The sequence below is a fragment of the Rhagoletis pomonella genome, unplaced genomic scaffold (assembly GCF_013731165.1).
Source record: "Rhagoletis pomonella isolate Grant_MI unplaced genomic scaffold, Rhpom_1.0 Rhpom_scaffold_00005, whole genome shotgun sequence".
Taxonomy (NCBI): domain Eukaryota; kingdom Metazoa; phylum Arthropoda; class Insecta; order Diptera; family Tephritidae; genus Rhagoletis; species Rhagoletis pomonella.
Genome location: NW_023458559.1, coordinates 53,893,333 through 53,919,900, shown reverse-complemented (window position 1 = coordinate 53,919,900; position 26,568 = coordinate 53,893,333). Strand labels below are relative to the sequence as shown.

At 35.7% G+C, this 26,568-nt stretch overlaps 1 protein-coding gene across 1 annotated transcript; it reads left to right on the top strand.

Annotated features, from left to right (window-relative positions):
• Positions 1 to 3,343: 3,343 nt before the first annotated feature.
• On the top strand, positions 3,344 to 19,238 carry LOC118740161 (beta-2-syntrophin-like; the record flags this gene model as incomplete). Its single annotated transcript, XM_036471657.1, has 3 exons — positions 3,344 to 3,454; positions 5,692 to 6,090; positions 18,890 to 19,238. Coding segments are annotated over 3 exons (594 nt in total), but the record flags the coding sequence as incomplete, so codon positions are not given.
• Positions 19,239 to 26,568: the final 7,330 nt, after the last annotated feature.

Below are 26,568 nucleotides of genomic sequence, written 5' to 3'. Positions count from 1 at the left end.
ATATTCAAATGAATATCCTCGCCGCTGCATAAATTGTCCAATTTTATTCGTGTTTTTTTTTTTTGCCGACTAAAACTACCAGTTCGTAATTTCGAGTATTGCATTTCTACGCTGAACACACAAGTGCAGCGAATTGCGAAAAAAAAAACAAAACAAATAACAATTGAAACAAATTCACAATACAATTACATAAATAAATCAAAGTGAAGAACAAACGAAACAAATTGAATTAAAAAGAAAACAAACAACCAGACTTGCGAATAAATAAATAAAGCGAATAGCGAAAAGCCACAAACTTTTCAAACAAACAACAAACTGCAAAAGAAATAAAAGCGTATATAGAACAACTAAGCTGAACAAATAAAAGCAGAAGCCAGTGGCGGCGTACCGGCGGAGTGATGGGAGATGGGCGTTGTGCCATCGAAACGGAGGGCTGTTCTAGGAACAAATGACGTCAAAGCAATTGACCCGCTTGTAGGCAGACCGAAAAATTTCTTTTTGAAATCACACTAAAATCATAAGCATACAACTGGCTCTTTAATCTCTAAATCAAATCAAAATTCTTAATTACTTATATATTTCACGGGGTTCAGTTTGAAGGACTGATAAATAATATAAACCGATTTTTACCACCGTTACTATTAATTCCAGGTCAGTATCTCTAAGAGCTCTTAGAGAGATGTAGTAGGTGGTGGCGGATTAATCTTTTTGAGGTTTTCCGAATTAGCAATACTTTTTTCGTTTTTTTTTTAAGAGGCCTTTAGCCCTTTATTCCCACCACATTTGGAACATATCTCTAGTCTCCATCACCATAACCGTCCAGTGCATTGCGGCCATTTTAAAGTGTGTACATAGTTCGCAGCACACATAGCTGAAGAAACGTTACGCGCACTTTACGCCCGAGCAATAATTCACACTTTGGTGCAACCTCTCAACCCGGCGGCAGACAAAAAATATGTTTATTGTTGTTGCTGTTTTTTTAGTGCTCCAATATTTTACATTTGTTGCTATTGTAGTTGTTGTTACAACCATTGCTGCTGGGTTTTAGTCGCAGGCATTTTTTGGTGTAGTTTTAGTTTTAGTTTTAAGCGCCTCCTTCGGCACTTCGCTGTTTTTTTTTATTCTCGTTCGTGAAACACAAATATAAAAACACTTACTCCTTAATACCCTGTAAAAGTTGTGCAACTAGTCTCTAAAGTGACTATACCCGGATTAGTCTCCACGGCATATGATTGGACGTTAATGACGCTCACCTAGTGCACTCCTTTTACAACTAGAGATTGTACACGATAGTCCTCGACTCACCACTTACGGATGAAATTGACGCTTAGAAGGCGGAGCAATCGCCTAGCAGACCAAAGGATGGCAGTTGGGGTCTCATCTGACGAAATTTTTTAATATAGTCAAGTTGCACTCGTACTGGTATCGTGTCTTTCTAAAGCATGCTCGAATAAACGGGATCCCATATAAGAGACCGAGGTCATACCGGAACAGTCCCACTTTTTGTTTTCGCAGATGGTTCAAAAAGAGGTTGGAAGCATTTTATAGCAACACATTTTTTCATTGTTTAATAAGCTTATAACTGCTGTAGCTTGTGTAGAAAAACTTAGGTGAAGAAACAGCGGATAGATGAGTGAGAATCTGGTAAAAATTAGCCGAAACACGCACCATTCTCGTGCATAAAAAAAACAGAAAGACATATGGCAAGATGTTCGAAAACTTTGGTAAGTCCAGATCGTCTTGGAAAAAAAGCTCTCTCATTCACCACTCGCGTAGAAGAGCTATTTGGAGAGAAAGAACTTGTATATTATTTAGCTCGCGTCACTCCAACAGTCGCAATGGACGAGTAGGCAAAGCACTGGTGTGCCAATCGAGATATCCGAGTTCTAGTCATGGTGAAGCAGATTTTTTTTTCATTTTTTTCATCTAGTTTTAAAAAGGAAATATATTTTTTTTTTGATTTAATTGAATTTTTAGAAACCTATTTTATGTATTTTTTTCTTGTTTGAATTTTCGTTAATGGTTTGGTTTCAATTGTTTTAAAAAGAATATTTTTTTTTAAATTTAATTCGTTCTTTTTGAAATACATTTTTTTAGGTTTTTGGTATTTTTTAAGTTTAAGATTTCATTGTTTAAAAATATAAATTTTTATTAATTTAATTTACTTTTCAGAAGTATCTAATTTAATTTTTAAGTACTATTTCCTTCTTTTTTGATAAATTTTTTCTTTTTATAATTTAATTTTTATTTCCTAATTTTTATTTTTTTAAAAGGAAAACATTTGTGTTTTTTTAATTAATTTGACTTTACAAAAACGTATTGCTATGAGGAGAACAGCATAACGCTTAAGACCTCATCATTAGCAGATTTTTCAATTAGTCTTTCGAAAGACAGTAAAGAGCGTTGAAGATAGTTGCCAGAATTGACAATTGTCTCACGAAAAACTTTTGGTGAGTTGAAAGACAGTTGCCAAAATCGCCCTATTAGCCTCAATAAATAGCCAATTAGCTACACTGCTGGGCTGCTGCTGTCTTTTTTTCGTCCGAACTCTTCTACTTTTTTGTTCTTACCAAATAACGCCGAACGCTACGAACATTAGATACTTCACTGCACACTGCCCGTTTCAAGCAGCACTGGTTGCAATGGCACAGCAAACTTTGAATAAATATTTTTTTTTGTACATCAACAACTTTATCAGCGTATTGGTGTTGGCTTTAATCTGTATTTGTGTGCCTGCAAGCACAGATAGTACATGAGCACACACACATAAGCACAAACCAACATATCCACACATTCATAAATATTGTTTTGGGCGTATTTGCGCTGTTTGGCTTTGTGCATCCTGTACATCCTCCGGAATGTATTGTGGTTTTGCACTTCCTTGCAAGTGTTGTAGTTGTAGTTGTTTTTATATATGGCCTTAGTTTCTGCTTTTGTTTTGGTTTTCTTGTTGCAATTCTTTTGTGTCGGCGCACATTTATCTTGTATTAAAACTATTTTTGCTACAAATTTTGCGCAGATTTTTGAAATTGCTACCAAATTTTCACGCCAGCAGCCCATTAGCGTGCGAGACGTACGCTACTCCTTCAACCATACAAATATATACTATGTATATCAAACTATATCGCTGTCCGCTGTATATACGCTTGTAACTCCTCTTGTTTCGTTTGTTTTAGCCATCGTCTTTCCTTACTTCTTGCTGCCCTTTCTTCCCTGCGCTAGAGAGGCCAGAAATTTAACATTGCTTTCGAGCTAACACTCTGTACATAGTTTTTTTCAACTCTTTTTTCCTGTTGTTTTTTAATTGCTTTTTACTTATCGGTTTCCTTTCTTCTCTTTTTGCAGGATTTACGAGTCCGCTCCATGGTCGGTGGAGGCCTGGGGACGTCCGTTGGAGAGCTTTGCTTTGGCAACGACAAGACTGGCTGGCGCTGGCAATAATTCATCTTTGAATGTAAGTGTTGCAATTTATTCCCTCACTTTGTTGTTTTAGTTTCGTTTTTTTTTTTATTCGCGTCCACCAAACGGGTTGCCTACGGTTGGTCTGTGTCTAAGTACAGATCTCTCAAGAGCGATAAATTCAAGCGAGAGGCATATGCTACGTATAAATACAGCGAAACGGATACAAAAGGCGACTGGCAGGAAGGAAATGCTCGCTATTGTTTTCGTTAATTAAATGGGGTTCGGTATTTTTGATAATTTTAAACAATACCCTCCGATAGCCGTACATACATAAGTACAAAGGTATACATGGATAGTGTATGTTCATATATACATTAGGGTGTCTCAACAAAAAAGGTTGTGGGTTTTTCAACGGAATTATAAAATTTATTACATCATATATAATACATATTGAGATTTACGTGAGCTGGAACGATTTGAAAATAACTCAGAAAATCGATTTTTTTTATCTAAAATCAGTTTATAAATATGTGTATGTTTTCCAAAAAATTACCTCGTATGATAGAGGAGTTTAAGCTTGAAAGGTCTGTATAAAAATGTTTAAGAGTTGTTTCAATGGAAACAAAATATGTACATAGTGTGACTTTTGGACGTATTTTCAAATCACTGCAGCTAACGTCAATCGGAAGTTTTAAAATATAATACTCTTTATAATTCCGGTTGGAAATCTGTACCATTTTTTTTATGTAGAGTGATGCTGCCCAATATACATATATACATACATACATAAATAAAATCCTTAAAATATATTTTTCCATAATTACAAATGAATGTATATGCAACCGACTCGGATGGCAGCTCAGAAGCATTATTAACCCTAGCACTCATAGGCAGATAAAAATCTGTGTTTCCAAAGAATCGGGCTTTTTGGTTTGTGAAACATTTTTTTCTTTCAAAGAAAGAAAGTCTGTAACTCTGATCATTCTGCATATATAAAATTAAAAGGGTTAACGAGTCGAACACGAAGGCCTATCGCTTCAAAGGATTAAAGAGAAGTGCTCACAGAAGATCCCTTAATTTTTTAATCATAATTAGTAAATAAACTCTTGATCCCTTCAAGTATGAATAGAGGGATCACAGAACAACCAAAATTTTTTACGGATAAAAAATCGAGTTGACTCACATAATTTTGCCACCTTACGATTTGGCGAATTTACCGAGCTAAGGGCATTTCTTCACGAGCCCTTTCAAACCACTCACGCTATGGCAGAGAATTACTTACCGATCGTTTCATGATGATCAGAGACAGCTTTTACTCTGTGTGCGTCCATATAAATTTGGGTGAGAGCTTTAAAGAATTTTGCCCGCAGACGCTGTTTTGAGCATCACTTATCTACATTCATATTTATGTATATAATTCGTATGTATGGAAATTTGGACTCAAGTATACGATAAGCGAACTTTTTGTTGTTTCGTTCCAAGAACAAGCCTTTCACGGGTATATATCTCCGTATTGGTATGTTATTAAAGAACTGATCACTGTGAGACTAATCTTCATAGTATTAGTAATTTCGGTACTTGTTCGCCTAAATAAACGTTTTAAGACTAAAATTGTTCAAATATATATTTGATTTATTTTTTTAAATAAATGCAAGAAGAATGCTTTAGCGTTTTTTTTTTTTGTTCCGAGAGAAGGGAGTCACACTAGGAAAACAAATCGTGAGAATTCTCAACTGGATGAAACGAACGACTAAAAGTAGAACTTGACACGAGGATTTTTAGATGTTCAGTGCTTTTACGGTTTTCGGCTTGTATGTCAGAATTCCTGAAAAACATGGTGGAAAGTTCCACCTTAAGATTAGCGACTGATGGCTGGTTGAGGTTTTCGCCTCGTCGTTCGCAGTCTGTAGAGTGAAAGTACCTGATCTGCGTGCGCGGTAACGAGCTAAATAAATTTTTTTCTAATACTCCCAAGAGCTTTTCTGGCTTCATCTGAGAGTGGAGTTACTGACAAATATTTTTGTATATCCGACCTAACTTGACCCTTAAGAGATTAAGCCTTCTTAACTGGATAGTCATTACTGCGGTTCTGCAGCTTTCAAATGCCTCCAAGCAGTGCTCTTTGTCACAGCAAGCCAAACTTGCGAATTTGATGTCAAAGCGGCTAGACATCAATGAATCACTAAAAAAAAATCTTGGCCGTTTCATTCAGTGCTATTTTCTGTTAAAGTTTAGCTAATCTTTTATCTCTATCTAATTGTCTCTCCATTCGAATATCCTCTTTTTCAGGGTCAACAAACGACTGTTTTCTGTGTGCGTTGTGGCACCACCCGTGGCGTACTGGTCTACTGGCTGCGCTCGGAAACGCATCGCGACATGGCCGCGTGGGCACGCGCCCTCGTACAGGGTTCCCACAATGCCGTCAACTATCAGCGAGAGTTCTCGTTTCGCTGCCTCTACCAGGGCAGACAGTGTCAATTGGTTGTGCATTTGAATCGCGGGTTCTGTCTTTACGACTGCAGTGGCTATGCGGTGGCGGCGGCGGCGGCTGTAGCGGCAGCGGGTGTGGTTGTGCCGCCTAATCAGACAAAAACTCAGCTATGGCAATTTCCGTTCGACAAATTAAAGGGCTCAGCGGACGATGGCATACGAATGCTGTATTTGGATTTTGGCGATGATGGAGAAATTGTGAGTATTACTTGATTATTTTAAAATAGTTTCTTACAGCAAGCAGATAGTAAAACAAATCTCGCGTACGATAAAAAAATATTTCTTTCTACATAAAGGTTTAAAGTTGTTATGTACTGTATTATTACTTTAAATTTCCAATTTTCCTTCACATCTTTCGCTTGTTTCCGTTTTTCCTCAAGGCTTGATTCTTCTTCGCTTAGCTCCAGGAATTTGAAGTTAATTAAATTTAATTAATTTTCATTTCATTTATACTTGATTTCCTTTGAGTTAATTTTGCATTTCGAGCTGCCGCTCATGGCAGCGCTTCCTTCCCATTTCTGCTCTTCAACTCAACAGCACTTCCTTTTCTCATCACGCGCCGTGTGCCATTCATTGCTCAACAAAGTGAAACGCATTAAATTTTCAATTAAAATTTCACACAACGCGCGCGCCCAGCGGCCCCAGATGTCAGGCAACTGTAAGCAGCGCTGTTAGTTGTTATCACCAACTACAACAACGTGTCCATCTCAATTCAGTCACTGTGGCGTTGCTTGCTAGGATGTTGTTGTAGGCTGCGTGTGAACGTTGTTGTTTTGGCACATATTCGCCCTATTGACAGCCTGCCTTATATGACATGCTGACCTGCTGGCTGCGCCTGTCCCCTTAACTCGCACTAGTGGCCAACTTTGTGCTCGTCAATGTCATAATCAATGAATGGCTTCTTTTCTTCAATGCGCCAACGACTACGTATTCTACCCAGTAAAGCAGCGGCAGCGTCTCTACGACCCACAGTGGCTTATTTCCCCTTCCGCGCCTCCTCGACAGGCTCTCACCGCTACGCTGCCTTTGCTAACGTAGCAATTAATTTTAAGCTAGCATTTACTTCGTCTGCATTTATTTACCTTTGGAGAGCTGTTTCTGCCGCTGCTTTCAGTAGCTGCTAAGTAGGGTTGCCAACATTTTCTAAGAAATTTATAGTACTTTTTCACAAAAATCTGAAAAAATATAGTACGCTTCAAATATATATAGTATTTTTTTTTAAGAAAAAGTAAAAATGCTTTTTAAGTGAACATATTTTTTCTTTCTTATGCATTTTCTCTATAAAAAAATATATTTCTTTGAAAATATCATATGCGTTATCGCTATCAATAATTAAATTAATATAAACAAAAGTTCATTCTTTATTAGTGAGATATTCGCTTTATTTCTCTCATCTCACCATTTCAAAATCTTAATAGAAAAAACTCTTTCTGTGAATGCCGAAGTTGCAGGAATGGAGAGCATAAGTGAAATCATTTTAAGTAAATTTGGTAAATCTTTCTAAGTATTTTTAAAAATGATGGCATTTTTTATCTGTGGGCCCTTTGTTTTAAAGTATATTTATTTTAGTTTGATATTTCAGTGTAAATGTCATCCATTTTAAAACATTTGTTTCTTACAAATGACTGAAATATATTTATATTTATAATTGAAGAAATATAGTATTTTTGCATACTACATATATTTTTTCCCAACAGTATATAGTACGCAGACCCAAAAAATAGTACAATACTATATATTATAGTACGGTTGGCTACCCTCCAGCTAAGTGAAGGAGGTGGCAGGTGTTGCTGCTGTTACACGTTGAGGCGCGCTGCTGTCAGCTGTAATTAAAGTACTCCCCACCAGGGATGGAAAAGTAGGTACAATTGTACCTTTTTCCGACTGTTACTAACCAAAAGGTACATTCGGTACACTGAGCTCAATTTAGGTACAATTACGAGACTATGTTGCTCGCAAAAAAAAAAATTGAAAAATTTTTGTAAACAAGGAACATTGTGAACATGTCATTGTGGCAACAAGAAATCTTAGCAAAGTGGCCAAGTTCCTTCATTAAATTCTTTGTGAACAGTGAAAAACTCCTCACGTTTGTAGGGCTTTCTAGTGAAGTGGCTACACTGCATGTGTGTGAATAGAAATTGTGAAAGAGTTGGAAGTACGGAAGAAGCAAATAATAATTACAAGCGGAAATATCTGTAATCTGAATATACTTGCTACGATGGAAAAGTAAGTCAAATTTGTAGTAAAATATAAGTTCAAGATGGCTTGTCCACGAAGTGGCACATTACGTTTTGTATGAAAGGCCTGGTTTACAAAATAGACCCAAATGATTTATGTATGCAGTGCAATCAAGGCCAAATAGAAAACCTCGAGCATCTGCTCTTCAAGTGCCCAATTAATTATTCCTTTAGGGACTAATACCTAGGATTCTGCAAAAAAAATTAATAATAATAAAAAATCTGCATAAAAAACATTTAAAAGTCTTTTCAACGGAATCATAATAATGAGATTTTTGATGCTGTTTTCGTACTTTTTCCAAAGATTGATTTACGTAAAACTTGAATAACTTTCTGTCAAAAGAAAATCATTCGTGTCCGATTTATTTATTTTTTTCAAATACCAACACATCTTAATTCAAATTTGAATGAAGTTCGTTCATCCTACCTTCCTCCTGCAACCTTCGAACGAGTTTATTAGCAAAGAAATAAAAAGGGTGAGAAAATACCTTTCCAATGACACCTCACAAGTCTAAATCAGAAGAGTTTAGGTTCAGTTATTCAAGTTTTTCTTAAACCAATCTTTGAAAAAATTTGAAAAACAGCATCAAAAATGTCATTATTACGATTCCGTTCAAACTTTTCTTTAATTTTGAAAAATATTTTTATGCAAATTTTTTAAGCTTAAACCATTTTCTCATTTGAGAAGATTTTTTCAAAAAAAAAATCTTTAAGAAACCATTTTTATCCCTAAAAAACTTAATTTTTGGAGGTATTTTCAAATCGGTCCAGCTCACGTAAATCTTAATATTTTTTTCCGAAATATTTTGGTGGAAACACAGTACCGATTTTATTTTGTATGGGCAGTGATGCAGTCTAATATACATACAATATATTTCATGGGAATTATCATTTAATCAAATTTCGAAAAAAAAATATTTTTGCGGCCATTCGTTTTCAATTTCGAGAAATGAAGTCGTTCATGAGAATTTGATGATCTAATTTATCAACTGCTTCTGGATAAGAATGCAATATTGCTACATGCTTGAGCCGTTTTTGGTGCATTGGCGAGCGCAAATAAGAAAGAAAAGCTCCTCTCGTTAGAGCTCGGCGACCCCGGAATTGTAACCACGGTTACCGTTTTGGCCGAAATGTACCATTTTTGGTAAATTTTTTTCAGTTTGGTACACAGGTACATAACTTTCAGAATTGGTAAATTTTTTTAATCTGGCAAAATGAGAAAATTGTTACTTACATCATATACCTATTTAAAGGTCAAGCCTTTGTGCTATTACGGCAAGACATTGTCTAACTCAGGTAATTGAAAAGGCATTGCTGTATAAGCAGATAGCCCACTACGGGTTCCTTGGCATTCAAGAAAAATCCAAAGGCATGACAAGAATGTATTTCTAATGTAATAACAGCATGGTGAATCCAGAGCTATAATATCAGAATAAGGAGGCGTTAGACTTGAGATCCTAAAAGGTCCGGGGTTTTACATATAAGCTACTCACCGTCGTCGTAGGCTACAATGAAGGAAACATTGGCTCTAGATTCCAGGCAACTTTAAACAGACCAAACCAATTTTGACAAGGGATTACGGAAAATCATAAATAAATTCACACAATACTCGGAAAGTATAGCTTAAACTTTTTTTGGTAAATTTTTTGCATTTTGGTACACGTTTTGGTACACAAAAAGATGGGTAAGTGGCAACCGTGATTGTAACAAGTAATCTAATCAAGCGTACATATTCAGGAAAAAGTCCCACACACAATTCGTTTTCACGCACAATATCTTTCACAGATCCTGGATAATTATGCACAGAGCCATATCTTTATCGCTATTGAGTCTGCATCCGTCAAAATGACCATTATAAAACGTAACGATTTTCTCCAAAGCTACTGTCTCACCAAGAATGAAATTTTCTAAAGTTTTATAAAACTTGGTCAAAAATTTTTAAAATATCTTCCGAAAATACTCTTCAGGTAGGGTTAATACAGGATTTCAATTGGATTGACTTTTCTTCTAACACATTTTCAGGTGGGTAATTAGACACCATACTCACGTCTTCCGCCGCCCCTGCCTAGGACCACTTCTAATAGAGTTAGAAAGCAACTCAATGTATATATTCCATTTGACCGATCAGTTCAGAAAACCTGCTGCAGGGATAAATAAAAAAAAAATGAATTAATGTTTTTAAATGTTTTGTTTTTATTAAAAAATATATATTTTTTTGTGGCTTTATGAACCCTATAGTCCAAAACTGTTGGCATTAATACTGTAATGTATATGCCAGGTTATTCAAGGGACTTTAGGAAATCCGTTGATTCTTTAGGTCTCCCGCTTTTGCAGGGGCCCTTCCTTTGGTGCTTTTCGCTGTGACATGTTTGGGTGGAGATGCTCGGGTGCTTTTAACAAAAAGATAGATACACAATACAGATACAAAGACGAAACGATTACATTGAACATACAATTCCTCTAATGCAAAAATATTTGCATTGAACATACAATTTTTCCTCTTTTATTTATATATGTACATCGAGATGTAACATAGTTTACACGTTTGTAAGAGCCAGTGGCTTGTCTTTTACAATTGAACAAAACAGATCATATATAAACATAACATAACGATCGGTCCTATGAGTTTACCGTTTTTCTTTTTTAAACTCAAGTTTTCGTAGAAATGGTATAGAATTCTTGAAAATCAATATTTTTTCAATCGGAAAACTTTGCTTCTCTTTAGGAGATGGCCAATAATAATACCCAACTGTTTATTTTACCATTTTTATTTTTTGGGGGATTTAGGGGTCCTATAAGAAATAGTTAATAATAGAAAAAGGTTAAGGGAATAATTGGGTAATATTAATGCAAATCTCCAAAAGAAAAATAAAGTTTTCCGATCGAGAAATATTAATTCTCTAGAATTCTATACCATTTCTACGAAAACTTGATTTTTCGCCATATAAAATAACTGGAAAACTTTGAGTGATTTGAGCGACCTCTAAATATTTTTTGATTTCCATATAAAAATTACTTTTCGGTAGAGGGTGAGAGCATTAAAATTCCGACTTTTAATGTACATACATATACATATGTATCCATCTTGAATTGTTATGAATATTAATTCAACTGTACTGATATATTAATCACTCTTTTATTAATGCAAATAATGTATAAATTTATTAAATTGTTACCAATTTTCTGAAAATAATAAAAAGAGTTAACAAAATAGTGAGCTACTTTTTAGGTACATTTTCCATCAAAAAAGGTACATTTCTATTGTCAAATTAGGTACAATTTAAAATTTCGATTTTCCATCCCTACTCCCCACTGACAGTTTACTTTTCTCGGCCTTCATTTATTGCTGCTGAATCTGTCGTATGTCGTATCTATGTATGTACGCATATATTGGCGTTATTTCTTGAATTTGCATTCATTTTCTTGTATTTATTTAGCTTTTCGTGTTTCTGGTTTAATTCGATAAGCCATTTATTTGTCAATGTCGTAACAGTGTTGACACCGTTTAAAGATTTTTACGCAACTTTTTCTTTCGAAGGTGTAAAAGTTAGCGATATCAGATGAAGGTCGAAACTTAAGTTAACTTAAAGTAGATATAAAATTGAACGCCAATGCAATATATATGTATATAGGGGGATTCAGCCACTCCAACTGAGATATTTCCAAGCATCTCTCAGGAGTTTGTAATAGCAGCAGGCATGAATAGCGGTGTTCTAACAAGTCTTTAACTCCGTCCATTCCATCCTACTAGACCCCTGTGAACAAAGTTGCCGAATAATTGCCTACTGGTTGCCAACAACGTATCTTAGCCTTTGCTCCAAAATGCTTGCGGCGAGCGATTAGAGCTCCCACAATGTTTTGAATATAAACTGTCGTTTTTGGTATATTATCTTATGTCAAATTACAGCTTAGCCTCTTCCATTCAGGTGGTTAAAAGGCCGGAATTTGCAGAGGAAGAGAGGAGGTTTCGTGCAGTGAAGAAGTTAGAATGCTCGGAGAGATGTGCTGAAGTTTAAAGGTGCTGGGAATTCTTTAATTCTTACAACCTTCGAAGTTTGATCTCGAAAAATATATATATGAAAATCGATATCGCAGATAATTCGCTGTCCACCGTTTTATTTACTGTGGGAGGGAGAATGACTCAACGTCCTGCAGTAGTTGAAATGATAAACGGTGCCGAACGCCGATAGCCGGTTCTGCGCATTGGAATAACTCCGGGTTTATTCGCACAAAGGCTCTTGTTTTGGCGCTACAATCTGGTTTAAGGTTAAATGAGTGGTGACATAACCATATTTATATAAAACAGCTGTTCGAACCAACCGTATGGCCAACAGTGTATTCGATGCCACACCATAACGCCATAGCCATAAACACCAATTGAATTTTGGTTTCCCGCCGTAGCCATAATCAGCTGATATCTGAAGTGCGAGTAAGAACGTGTTGCCAGACATTCAAAAAATATATATTAAAAAAAAAATATTGTTCACTTGGCATGTGTCTAGAATATGAACCATTGAGCTATACGAAAAATGTGGCTCGATCGAACTTCTCACGCTGATTACAACTGAACCAAAATTATTTGGCGCAAAAATATAAAGAACATAAAAACTGTTAAATGAATATTAATACCTTATGAATTATATAACCGATTTAAAAACTAATGATGCCAAAACAAAGACAATTAATTTATCTTTCAGCTACATAATTTATATGCTTTTTTATATTTTGAATCCAAAAATTTATTTATGAACTATTCATTTTTAATCTAAAAAATTGCAGAATTAATTTAGTGATAATTAGTGACAAAGACAGAAGTTCTTTCGTGTCTGGCAATACCGACATTGTTGACTACGTAAGACCAGCTGTTTATGGTTATGATGCCTATAATCGATGATAGGTAATGTGATTACAGTTATGGCAATGGATATGGCTATAGCGTTATGGTATGCCACCACTAATTAAACTTTAGATCGGCGAACCCTAACCTACAAATACGATAATAGGGGTCTTGCCTTTAAACTCATAAAAGCCTCGTAAACCTCGCAAAGCTCGTAAATTTACCAGCCTCGTAAAATACCTGTCAACATTTGTATGGAACTTTATTTATGAGCCCCTCGTAAAATTACGAGGCAAATTTGATGCGCAAACGACCTCGTAAACTTCTGTGTTGCCAAAGGGCAGACAATTTTATACTAAAATGTATGATATAATATTGAAAACAAATGAACAAAAATAATATGTGAATAAAAAGAATGAATTTTATCTACTAGATGTACTAGCTTGGGTTTTCTGCTAATTTGCTGCATTTCGAATTGTATTTTAGCCAAGAGTGATAGGGGCAAGATGGCGGACTGTTATGGAAACTACTACGAAACAAAAATTGTTTCACAAAATCCTGGTTGATCTGTCGAACAGCCACTTTACGCACCTATTTACAAATTTTTGCAAAAGAAGCGTTATCATAAAAGCCTCGAAAACTTACGAGTTCTACACAGTTTAAGACTTTCCAAGTTTAAGGGAATCCCCTAAATATTATCTAACCTGCTTTATTACTTGCGTATTTAGTGTAGAGTTGCTTTTCGTTTTAGTAAAACAAAAAGTTCAGCGGCAATTTGCAATTAAAATTATTTCGGGTTAAAATTCTGTGAGAACATAATGATGTACTATAATAAAATTATGGAAAGGAATATTCTGCATTCAAAGTTATTTTGGGCCGAAATTCCGTATTTTTATAATACTGAAAAAAAGCGTGGAAACGCTCAAATTGCGCAATTTCGGTACTATTCTCAATTTCAGTTCAAATTGCAATACGATTCTCAATTCGGCCATCAAAAAACTGTCACCTGAAATTGCATATGAATCTAAATTTCAACTCCGAAAATTGCTTACTGTGAGTGAAACGAAGAAAAACAAACGTCAATAACAAGCAAATAAAAACAAAACAAACAAACCGAGCAAAACAAAATTAACAAAACAACAACAAGCAAATAAACAAACTGTCGCCGAAATTTAGATTGAAATTCAGATGGTCGTGCAAACAGCTACAATTTCAAACTGGAATTGAGTGTCGAAATTCGCAATTTCGGACAAATTAAATTAATATATAATAAAATTTATAGCAATGCTTTTTGAAAAACATATGTATAGCACCTAAAAGCTCAGTTAGCCTAGACTTAATTTCAGTAACTTAACTTAACTTAATATTTTGGCCAACCTGCTATAGTTAAAACTTAACATACCGTAAGAAACTTAAGAACCTGTAGATTTTAGGTTCTTAAGTTACGGCGTTACGGAAATTAAGAGCTGTGAGAGAATCAGGCTTGCCAGACTATCGTTTTTGTATTTCTTAAAAATAAATGAACGCAAACATTTTTGTTTGCATGAATTTTTTTATGTGGTATTTTAGGCGGTGAACTGTTAAACAGCTGAAAAAGAAAATACAAAAACCAAATATTTCCGCTCTTGGCTTAAGTTGACGTGTTGAGTAATCATTGATGATTTCTTACGGTAAGTTAAATGAAGTTAAGTCTAGACTAACTGAGCTTTAAGTCTCTAGTCTTTTTTTCTTTATTCCATTACTTTTCCTATGACTTTTTCTATAAAAATGTCAAACAGCAAAATCGAGTAACAACCGAAAAGTACGGGAACATTAAATCGAATACGAAATAGTAATATTTACGGTTATACTAAAATATCTTTCGCTATCATCTTGACAAAGTACAATTTTTGTTTACTTTACCAAAGTTTGGTGTAACAGCTGATCACTTGGCTCTTTGCATGATTTTACCGAAAGAAAAGGTTCGGGTAAAAACTTGCACATCGTACAGTTTCCTAAGTATGAACACTATCAGCTGATTGCCAAAAAAATGCCTACAGCTGAGATCACCTGTTTTTTGGCATTTGCTCTTATCTTTTAAAATTTCTTTAATTTCTAAATATTACAATTTCTTCTAAACTCTTTCCATTTCTATTACAATTTATTCAAAATTCACTAACGCACTGAACCAAAAACACCAATACACTAACCAACAACACAATAAAGCCTGCCAGAAAAAACGGTAAGAAGAAGAGTTACGTTACTTATGGAACTGTGCGATGGTCTTGCACCTTCATTCTCTACACAACTCTGCAAAAATCGTCATTTACAGGATTTTGGAGTACGGGAACATTTTTCCTGTAACTGTTCATGTAAAAATCTGTAAGTTCATGGAGCACTGGATGAGAGCTATAATTTTGTTCACATAACGGTCATTTGTAACAGCCAAAACGAATCGAGATAGATATAGACAAATATACTATATATTTGTAGAAGTATGTACAGCGTGGCGACGAATAACTGTTAGCAAGGTTTTTTTGAGAAATAAAAGGGTCGTTTGTAGATTTTGCGAAAAAGGTATTTTATTGTTAATTTTCCACTGATTTTACTTTAGTTGTATTAATTAGTTTTTAAATTTTAATCCTTATTTACATTTGCTAGCAGTGTAAACTTTGGGAGAAAAGTTCTATCTATGGTAGGTGCTTATAGTAGGCTATATATAAATGAGTTTGTAAAAGGGGGCGTGGCACATTCCGCAGGCGTGAAATTTTTTACCAGCTATAAATAACTCCGGAACCATAAGTCACATGAAATTGAATTTGGCATGCAGATATATCTATGGTAGGTGCTTATAGTAGGGTATACATAAATGAGTTCGTAAAACGGGGCGTAGCACATCCCATATTCGGGGAAATTTTTATCAGCTATAACTGCGGAACCATATGTCACATGAACTTGAAATTTGGTATGCACACATATCTTTGGTAGGTGCTTATAATAAGGTATACATATATAAATGGGTTTGTGAAAGAGAGAGTGGACTTTTTTATCACTTATAACTTCGGAACCATAAGTACCACGAACTTGAAAGTGGTTACGCAGGGTTGGTATTCAGACATACCTATGGTAGGTGCTTATAGTAAGGTACATATAAATAAATCAGTTTGTAAAAGGGGGCGTGGCACATCGCATAGGCGGTGAATTTTTTGTCAGCTAAAACCTCGAAACCAAAAGTCACATGAACTTGAAATTTGGTATACGGACATATCTAATAAGGTATATATAAATGAGTTTCTAAAAGGGGGAGTGGCACATCCCATAGAGTGGAAATCTTTCTCAGCTATAACTTCAGAGCCATAAGTCACATTAACTTCAAATTTGGTATGCAGACGTATCTATGGTAGGTGCTTATAGTAGGCTATATATAAATGAGTTTGTAAAAGGGGGCGTGGCACATTCCGCTGGCGTGAAATTTTTTACCAGCTATAAATAACTCCGGAACCATAAGTCACATGAAATTGAATTTGGCATGCAGATATATCTATGGTGGGTGCTTATAGTAGGGTATATATAAATCAGTTTTTACAAGAAGGCTTGGAACATCCCATTGGCGTGAAGTTTTTAAACAGATATAACTTCTCATCCGAGGCATTGCTAGAACGGGGGTGGTTTTGCAACCAAATATACGTTTATATAGCGAGCCGCTTGCTCCGAGACATACACCCGCTTGCAGCCGCACCTACAGGTGAACAGACGCTGCAGACTTCAGTGAGCCCCACCGAAGCTCCCTCTCTTTCCGCCCTGACCCAAGGCTCCATTTGGGTTGGTTACCGCATCTCGCACATGGGTTGCTCACGTTGCCCAGAGTGCGCGAACGAGGCTGCAAGAGTCGGGATTAAGTATAGCCGTGCAACTGTAACTGCATACCCAGCACAGCGACTATACCCCATTGCACTCGTTGCATTTGGTATGTAATAATAATAATAGATTGGCGCTTACACATATGTTATTGTTTGGCCGAGCTTCTCCTCCGACTTGTGGCGTGCGCCTTGATGGTGTCACACAAAGCGGAGGAACCTACAGTTTTACGCCGACTCCGAACGGCGATTGTATTTTTATGAGAAGCTGTTTTTCATGGCAGAAATACACTCGGAGGTTTGCCATTGCCTGCCGAGGGACGACCGCTGTTAAGAAAAAACATTTTTCTATATTTTTTGCGATGTTGCTTTGACCAGGGCTTGAACCCAGGTGCTGATGAGTAAAAGCGCGCACTACTTACCACTACACCACAGCGGCATTTGGTATGTAGGTTTCCTTTTATCCAAGGTAGGTTGGCACTGAAAATGGGCGATATCGGACCGTAACCACGCCCACTTCCTATATAACGGTATTTTCGAAATATTGGATCCAAATTGTTGAAAATTAGTATGTGAAGTAGAATTTTGTTGAGAAATATTTTTGTGAAACTTTTGAAAAATTGGCGTGACCCCGGCCACCTATGATGAACTGCTGTATCTCAATAGCCGCTTCGCCAATCCTTACCAAACTTGGTACGAGCCTTGCCTAAGGTCTAGCTAAGAAATCTGTTTAAAATCTTTGATATTGGGAAATAACCACACCCACCTCCCATATAACGGTAACTTATAGAAACACGAAAACTGCGATAAATCACTAACTACTGAAGCTAACTCAAAATCGATGATTGGAATAACCGCTTAGCATAATTATATCGATTATTATAAAATTTATCGATTTATCAATTTCTATCAAACTCGATGCACTTAATAACCCAATTCGTTGAAAGTTATTCAAATTAGGCTAAAATTAATGGTTACAGCAATCTCTTAACAGTAGGTAAGACTGCTTTAGATTTGGGCGTGGCACCGCCCACTTTGTTTATGACTACAGAGTGTCTCGCGGTAACCACTTTATCGATTTCTACTAAACTTGGTGCAATTATTTCAGCATATTATCAAAAACGTTTGAAATCGGGAAAAACACCCCTGATTAACATGCACAAGTTTTGCTTAATATTTTTACAGAAATTTGTTTCCAAATATGTATTTTTTTCGAACTACAAACAATTATTTTTTGTATCTGCATCCTCAAGAGTGGTATAAACTATCACTTCTACCATTTTTTCAAATTATTGTTGCTTTTCCCCAATAAGTTTTCACTAAAAACGGCCTCAAGCTCATAAAATTTGTTGAATATGAGTGCTATAAAAATTATTGCAGTCCTCAGAGATTTCATCATGGGACTCAAAAGCCAGGTCTTTTAATATTCTAATTTGTAAAGCGAAACATGAATTTTTGCCATATTTCTGAACCAATCTGTAAATGAAAATATAAACTTTTACTGTTTCTGAAACTAACATTTAGTTATGATTTAATGTATTACCTTAATATAGTCTATATATACTAGGGCGGGTCAATTTGTATGGGAAATTTTTCTGACTATGTGCGTATGGCATAGAAGGATTATGACGAATCCATTTCTGCACTTATCCCTTTCTTAAAACTTCCACCAGAGGGCGCAACAGTGAAAATTTTGCACATACATATTCTTCGAAACCAATTTTCGCAATTCTTTCTCCATACGGTTTTCCGAGTTTTCCATAGAGAACTTTGCTGTACAGAGTTTTTAATACAGAATTTTGAACCGTAATTATTTTTTAACCAACCGGGTCCTTCCGCACTAGGTTGCCAACTCCCTTCCAAAAAAATTGAATTGATCACTTCCAATAATAATAAAAGATTTTGTTTACTTACTTTTTTTTGGTATTTGGTGGATTTATTATTTTCAAAGGTGGCAGCCTATCCATTAAATAATTCAAATTCGTTAAACTAACTATAAAATAAATAAATACATTGTTTTATTAAAATTATTCCATATTAAAAAAATCGTACGAAATACTAAAAACTGTTTCACTTGACCTTTACAGGAACTCGACATGGAATGCTGTCCCAAGCCGGTTGTCTTTGTAGTACATAATTGCCTATCAGCGAAGGTACATTCCATCACCTAAGAGATGCAGTGAGTACAGTGAGTAGTGGGCAGCATTCGGAAAGAGGCTGCAGTTAGGGGTTTATCTATAAATTCCAGTTAAGTCTGCAAGTAGAAAAAAAAGTATTTAAAATCAAATTGAATGTAATTTAATTGAACGGCAAAGTATCGAAATAGGAACGTAGAGGAAATAAAATGAAAAATCGTAGCGAAAATTTTTGTAATTTCATACCAAACGAGGAAGAATGAATATAGCATAATAAAATAATGGCAATTAAAAAAATTTACTTAGAACTTTTTTATTTATAAATTGTATTTGTATATTTAGAAAAGAAAGTGTAGTAAAGTAAAGTTAAAGTAAAACAGCGGAAAAGCAGAAAGCGGCTGCAATGAGAATATGCGTGCTTCCTTGTTTTACTTAAGAATGAAAGTTAGTCTTCAAAAAATTAGAAATAAAACTAAAAACACTTAACTTGTAAAAGTCAAAACACGAGTATTTTGTATTAGAAAGTATATATGTATAAATATGTATATGTATGTATGTATACCACTGTATTTTCTGCACTCTGTAAACTGTACTATACACAACTCTTCAGAATTACATACTTAAGGTACATACATACATATTTGAATAGACTACTTTTATACTTCACTCACTAATTAAAGCTAACTTTATATTACATATTTTGAAATCTCTTGCGAAGAAAAAAAAAAACAACAAACGAAATTCAACTGAAATTGTAAAATTTTCGAATTAAAGCGCACAAAAAAATGCATAGCGAAGATTAGAAATAGGCATACATACATACATTTAAAATCTAAAAGAAAATGTAGAAAAGGTATGTAAAAAAATTTCAATCGGAATGTGTAGAAAAAATATAGCTTTTTGAAATCTGTTTAATTAAATTGCACATTCGGCAAATATCTATTTAATTAACAAATGCAAATGTAAGCAGGCTCATGAACGATTGCCTGCACAATAACAACAAAGAACACATGTTATGCGACACAAAAACAACAAAAACAACAAATATATTTGCTAACACAGAAATACAGCAATTGTTCGTTTTTACACACACACACACAAACATACATACATTCAGTGGTGGAAAAATAAATAAAGACACGAATGTTTAACAAATTTTGCCTATTTTGCTTTTGTTTATTTAATACTTATTTTTTTTTTTTTTATAAAAGTATAGCTTCTTATCTAACAAAAACCATATAAATTCATGTTTTAAGCTTTGAGCAAAAATTATAAGAATTCTGCTAAATTGCATCTAAATTTCCAAGTTTTTAATCAGGTTTTTCAGAATATTTTTCAGTATGCAGTTTTATAGCCCACTAAATTTTATTAAGGTGCAAGTTTAATGTTCCTAAAGAATCGCGTTAGTTTTTATTCTGAATGTATTACGCACTTATTCTATACAAAGAAAAATTGTCGAACATACTTTGTAAAAAAAAAAATGCGAATTTAAACTAACACTTTGTTCTACTAAAATTAATGGGCTATAAAACTGCATAATCAAAAAGATTCTACAAAATCTGATTAAAAAGTTGAAAATGAAGATGCAATTTTGCGGAAATTATATAATTTATGCACAAAGTATAAAATATGAGTTTATATGTATTAAAACCAAAAAAAATAATAGGCAAAATTTGTTAAAATGTCGTGTCCCTATTTATTTTTCCACCACTCCACATACATACATACTTAAAAACATAAATCAAAAACAATACCGAAAAAAACAACCGATGATAATAATCATACTTAGGTATAGTGAATATCGAAAAAATATCAAATTTAAATTTACAACTGCAAACAATTTACTAACCCTATGGAAAAAAGTAACAATTACTGCTACAAAACATATCTGTCAGCTGCATCTCTGTATACACAAATTTAATAATAATAACATTAATTACCGTTATCATAGTGTATGCACCGATAAAATTAAATATTTAGAATTAGCGGGGCAAAAAAAAATTTCATTGTCAAAAATTTATTGAAAAAAAAAATTAAGTGAAAACAAAGGATTTGCATTTGACAGCAAATGAAATGGACAGAAAAAATATGTGGCACAATTTTTTCGCTATATATTTTTAAGCTTCTCTATACATATAAAAAAAAAACACAAGCAAAACTTATCCATTACCAACTATGTAATAACACAGAGAATATTTATTAAATATCAGCGATGCCCAAAAATACAAAAAAAAAAAAACATATGAAAAAATTAATTATTTAAAGGAACATTTTTTGTTACAACAAAGAGCAGAAAAGTTATAAGCCTGCGAAAATTAATATTAAAATAAATAACTGTAAGTAGCGTTGATAATAATAAAATAATTCAGATATTAAGTAAACAATGTGTATGGGAAAGGATTGTCGAATAAGCAAAAAAAGAAAAACTAAAAACACAAAAAAAAAAGAAATTCCAAAACACAAAAGTAATTACCGTAAATACATACATACAATAGTATACACAACAAAAAAGAAGAAAGGAAAAACACGATGAACGAAGTTACGACGAAATTTTGTGCAATAAATATTAAATATATCTCTCTCTATAAAATGGTGGTATCAAGCATAATAAATAATTATGATGCGGTGAAAAATTGTAAAATAACAGCTTGTTTTATTAACCCTGTGTAGGTATTAAATGTGGCTAATTTTATATTAAAATTTCCTTGCCAAAATCGTACTAAATGCCACTACTGTTCGTTTGCCACACAAAACCCTGTCCGGTTTGCGCCCAAGTTTTGCCGCCCGTTGCTCAAAACTCAAAATTCGTACAACGCAATCTACTGGGCGCCCAGAAGGCTGCAGCAGCAGGAAATATATATGATAACATAGCTCAATAACATTTATGTTATCGTTAACATTTATGTTGGCTACAGAACATAACCTTGAACAACAAAACCTCGAACAACAGAACCTCGAACAACAGAACCTATGTGCTGTTGACAGAATAATGTTGTGCTAACATTGGCACTTGCTGCTACGTTCTGGTCGCCTGGTAGTTTTCGGTGTACAAAAATTGTGATGACTTGCTTGGGTGCTGCGGCGTTGCGTATACGTGTGGGATCGAGGAAGAGTCTATATTTGAATTTTGTTGCTAGGTTGGGGTAAGAATGTGAATTTTCTTAGAGAAAGATTTCGGGACCCCCGCGACCCGCGGTAGAAGTCTGAAAAATGTCGGGTTCGGAACTTAAAAATTTAATTTTGGGATGGGCGGGATCGGGACTTAATATTTAGTCACATTCCCATATCTACTCTCAATCCCTGCGCCTCCTAACGGAAGACAAACACCTTTTAAAAATCATTAGACAAAATAACAATCATTCAATGCGATTTAGAAATCTGGTAGAAAATGGATCCCAATGGAATGATTCTTGCCATTTTATATGTACAGTGGTGGAAGAAATAATAACAGCTTTTTATTTTGACCAGTTTGGGCTATATTTCTTTTGTTTATCCGATGTTTCTTTTTTTTTTTGTATATAACACGCACCATATAAATCCGCTTTGTACAAAAATTATTAAAATTCAACAAATTTTACCAAAATTCCCCAAAGATTTTGAGCTTAATAGCATATCGATGGCTGAGGGAAGATCGACCTATCTGGGAAACCAGTTCGAAAACGCTCTATCTCAAAAAACTTTTCAAGAACGCCCTATTTCAGAATTTGTTTCAAAAACGCCCTATCTCAGCTGCCGATTTAAAAACGCCCTGTATCAGCATATTTTCAATACATTTTAAAGTGAGATAGGGTGTTTTTCAACTAAATTCTGAAATAGGGCGTTCTTGAAAAGTTTTTTGAGATAGAGCGTTTTCGAACTGGCTGCCGAGATAGGTCGCTCTTCCACTCAGCCATCGATATGTTTCTGTGTCAAATTTCAGGACGTTGGCATAAATGGTTCCAATCAAATAAAACACGCATTTGCATTTGTTGACCCCTAAATCCTTAAGACTGGTTTTGCTTTTCTTCATTTTTTCATCGACATATGTATGTATGTATGTATGTAGATCCGAACTTTAAATATTACATACTGTGAGATCTTTATGCATAATAACGACGTCCTCCAAAGTCAGCTAAATGTGGTCTGTAAAAAGGTATCAAACTCTGCATGTCAACGAAAAAAGTCCATTTCGCCCTTCTTTAGCTAACAGTAGCGAAACAGTAGAGCGTCAGATCAGATATAGCACAGCACTACTAGGCTAACTAGAAGACGAAAGCACAAAATAATTTAGCTGAAAGAATAATAACAATTTATACAATTAAATGTTTTCTGCCAACGCTAACACCATCAGTCAAATACACTTACCAGTGTTGCCATTTAAGTCATTTTCCGGCTAGATTTAGCCGGTTGCGATAGCAAACAGCCGGATAAATTTCGTTTTAGCCGGCAGCCGATTTGTTAGCCGAGTTGTAAAAAAAATAGCCGTTTTTAGCCGATTTTGCTATTTGCCTTATTTTATTAAAACTCAAATACAGTATATTTTGCTTAGCTGCCCATTCTTCTTTGCACGAAAAACTTGTGCGCTTAAACGAAAAAAGCACTTAAAAGAATTTCCTTTACAACTTCAATTAGGAAGGTATCCGAATCTCTATGAAACCAAATAATGGTGAAGCCCTTACCACGTAGAATTTACTGTAAGCCAAACTTTTTCCGAATGATATCTAATCATCAATAAACTACATAAAATGATAGCCCTTTTCGTTGTTCTGCGAGATGAGCAAAATAAAAGTTTGTAAAATTTGTGTAGACCCAGTGCATGCAAATGTAATACTTTTTTCGATAATTGATAATGTTAGAAATGGCTACTAGCCTTACCGCGGAGAAAATTTTCACGTTAGGCAGGGTTATATAAAATTGGGCCCATTTTGCTTATTTTTATTTTAAACGAATATATTTTTTCTAAAGAAAGCGGTAGCGGGGATTTTCTTCATAAAATGTTTGTTATGAATGTTTTAATTTTAAGTGTGAAGTTTTATTCGCAAATTTAGAAAATAACAAGCACTATGTACATACACATATGTATTTTTTCAAACAAAATTTTTTGCTGAGAACTTATGTAAATTCCCAAAACCGAGGGCCAACACTGAAATGTGTCAAAATTAAAATAAAAGAGCACAAATTTCTATGTAAAGCAAAACTCTCTGGGAACCCTACCAGACATTCGCCGATCATATGACTGGTCATCTGAATGTCAGAGGTAGATCTGCAGCCTTTTGGCATCATATTTTACATCAGATTTAAAGGGATTTCTGAAGAATCGGACCAGTTCTTTTGTGTAAATGTGATTTAGTATCCATTGTCAACATATGGCCTCGGCTGATGTTAACTTAAGGTCTTTGTTTTACTGCCTTAAAATTGAAGGGAAGTTCGTACAGCGTTTTTTATGTGTATTGGTTTTTAGTTGAGTGTATTGAGAATCGGACATTCTGAAAAGCCCTTTTCTTGTGGGGAAGACAATAGGTTTGTTCGTCGAAAGTCCAGCGAGAATTATCACTCAAAATATCAGATAGTAAGAAAAAATCCTCGCGCACTCTAGGCAACGTGAGCAACACATGTGCAAGATACGGTAACCAATCCGAGTGGAGCCTTGGGTCACGGCAGAAAGAGAGGGAGCTTCGGTGGGACCACTCCGACTTATTCGGTTTAAGGGCTCACTGAAGTCTGCAGCGTCTGCTCACCAGGAGGTGCGGCTGCAAGCGGGCGTCTGTCTTGAAGCAAGTGGCCCGCTATACAAATGTGTATTCGGTTGAAAAGCCATCCACCCCATCAATGGTTGTGCGCTGAGCTTGGGACTTGCCACGTAAAAAAATATGTCAAATGAAAATACCAAAAAAGCCTCGGTTAACTACATCCCCACACGTTGACGACCCCCGCAAACGGAACAAGGACTACGAATTACGGATATGCACCTGGAATGTCCAGACCCGCTATAGGTAAGGTGCCTCTATCCAACTGCTGAATATCAGGCAAACATCACCGCAGTTCAGGAAATGCGATGGACGGGGCATCGCTGCAAAAAATTTGCAGCATGCGACGTCTACTATAGCTGTCATGACCCGGCGCAAAATTTGGTGTCGGATTTGTGGTCGGGCGGAGACTCCGACACCTTGTCGCCCGGTTCACACCCATCAGTGAGCGAATCGCCTCAATCCACATAAAGACGAAATTTAATAGCATTAGCCTAATTTGTGTGCACGCCACGACGGAAGAGAAGGACGATGAGACTAAGCAGATTTTCTATGAGAGTCTAGGAAAAGCGTATGGCCGCTGCCCCCGCCACGATATTAAAATCGAAATCGAATCGGCACGAAACATGGTAGTCAGTAGTACCAAATTTATGATGTTGTAAGGGTAAGCCCGCCATTGACCAAATTTTCACAGCACGTCAAATGCTGTAGAAGACACTAGATAAGCAACTCGACACACACGACGTGCTTTTGATACCACGAAGAGGAGCTGCCTGTAAGACGCCATGTCCAAATTTGGGATCTCCGCAAAACTAATATGACTACTTATGTAGAGTGACATTGAGCACAACTTTCAGCTCCGTCCAAATTGGGAAGGACCTCTCCGCGCCGTTTGAGACCAAACAAGGTTTTAGACAAAGCTATTCCCTCCCGTGTGACTTTCAATGCGATGCTGGAAAGCGTAATAAGAGCTGCAAATCTGAATCTCAGTAGCACCATTTAATGCTGCTGGCGTATATATCGCAGATAATATCGATATCGTAGATCTGAAACAAAGTGACGCAACCACAGCATTTTCCAGTTTAGAAAAAGAAGCTAAAGAGGTTGGTCTAGCGGCGAACGAGGGCAAGACAAAGTACCTCCTGGCAACATATAAAGAGTCCACGCGTTTCGGGACACACGTCACTGTTGGCAGCTATAAGTTTGAAGTAGTGAAGGACCTTGTCTACCTAGGATCCAGCATAAACACCACCAGTAACGTCAGCCTGGAGATCAAGCGAAGAATTACTCTTGTCAATAGGTGCTACTTTGGGCTCGGTAGGCAATTGAAAAGCAGAGCCCTCTCTCGACGGACGAAAATCGTGCTCTACAAATCTCTCATCATGCCCGTCCTTTTATATAGCGCAGAAACTTGAACGATGTCGAACAAAGGTGAGAAGGCTTTGGGGGCTTTCGAGAGAACTATTCTACGCAAGATCTACGGCCCTGTTTTCGTGGACGACGGGTATCGGAGAAGATGGAATGACGAATTGTATGAACATTTTAACGACATGGACACAGTTAAGCGCATAAAAATACAGCGATTGCGCTGGCTTGGACATGTTGTACGCTTGGATGACGACGCTCCGGTGAAAAGGTCCTTCGACTCCGCCCCCATGGGTGGGCAACACGAAAGCATGGGCGCCCACGAACGCAATGGAAAGACCAAGTGCAGAAGGACCTGTCGGCGCTTGGGATAACCAACTGGCGCAAATTCGCACAGGAGAGAAGCTTTTTGGTCTCGGCGCGAATTCCCTCTCAAGTAGAGAACGAACTCAAATTTGCAGGAATTTGGATGTTTTTTTGCCAGCTAGTGTCCACGGTTGCATTTCAAACAAAAGAAATTTGTATAGAATTTTTAAAATT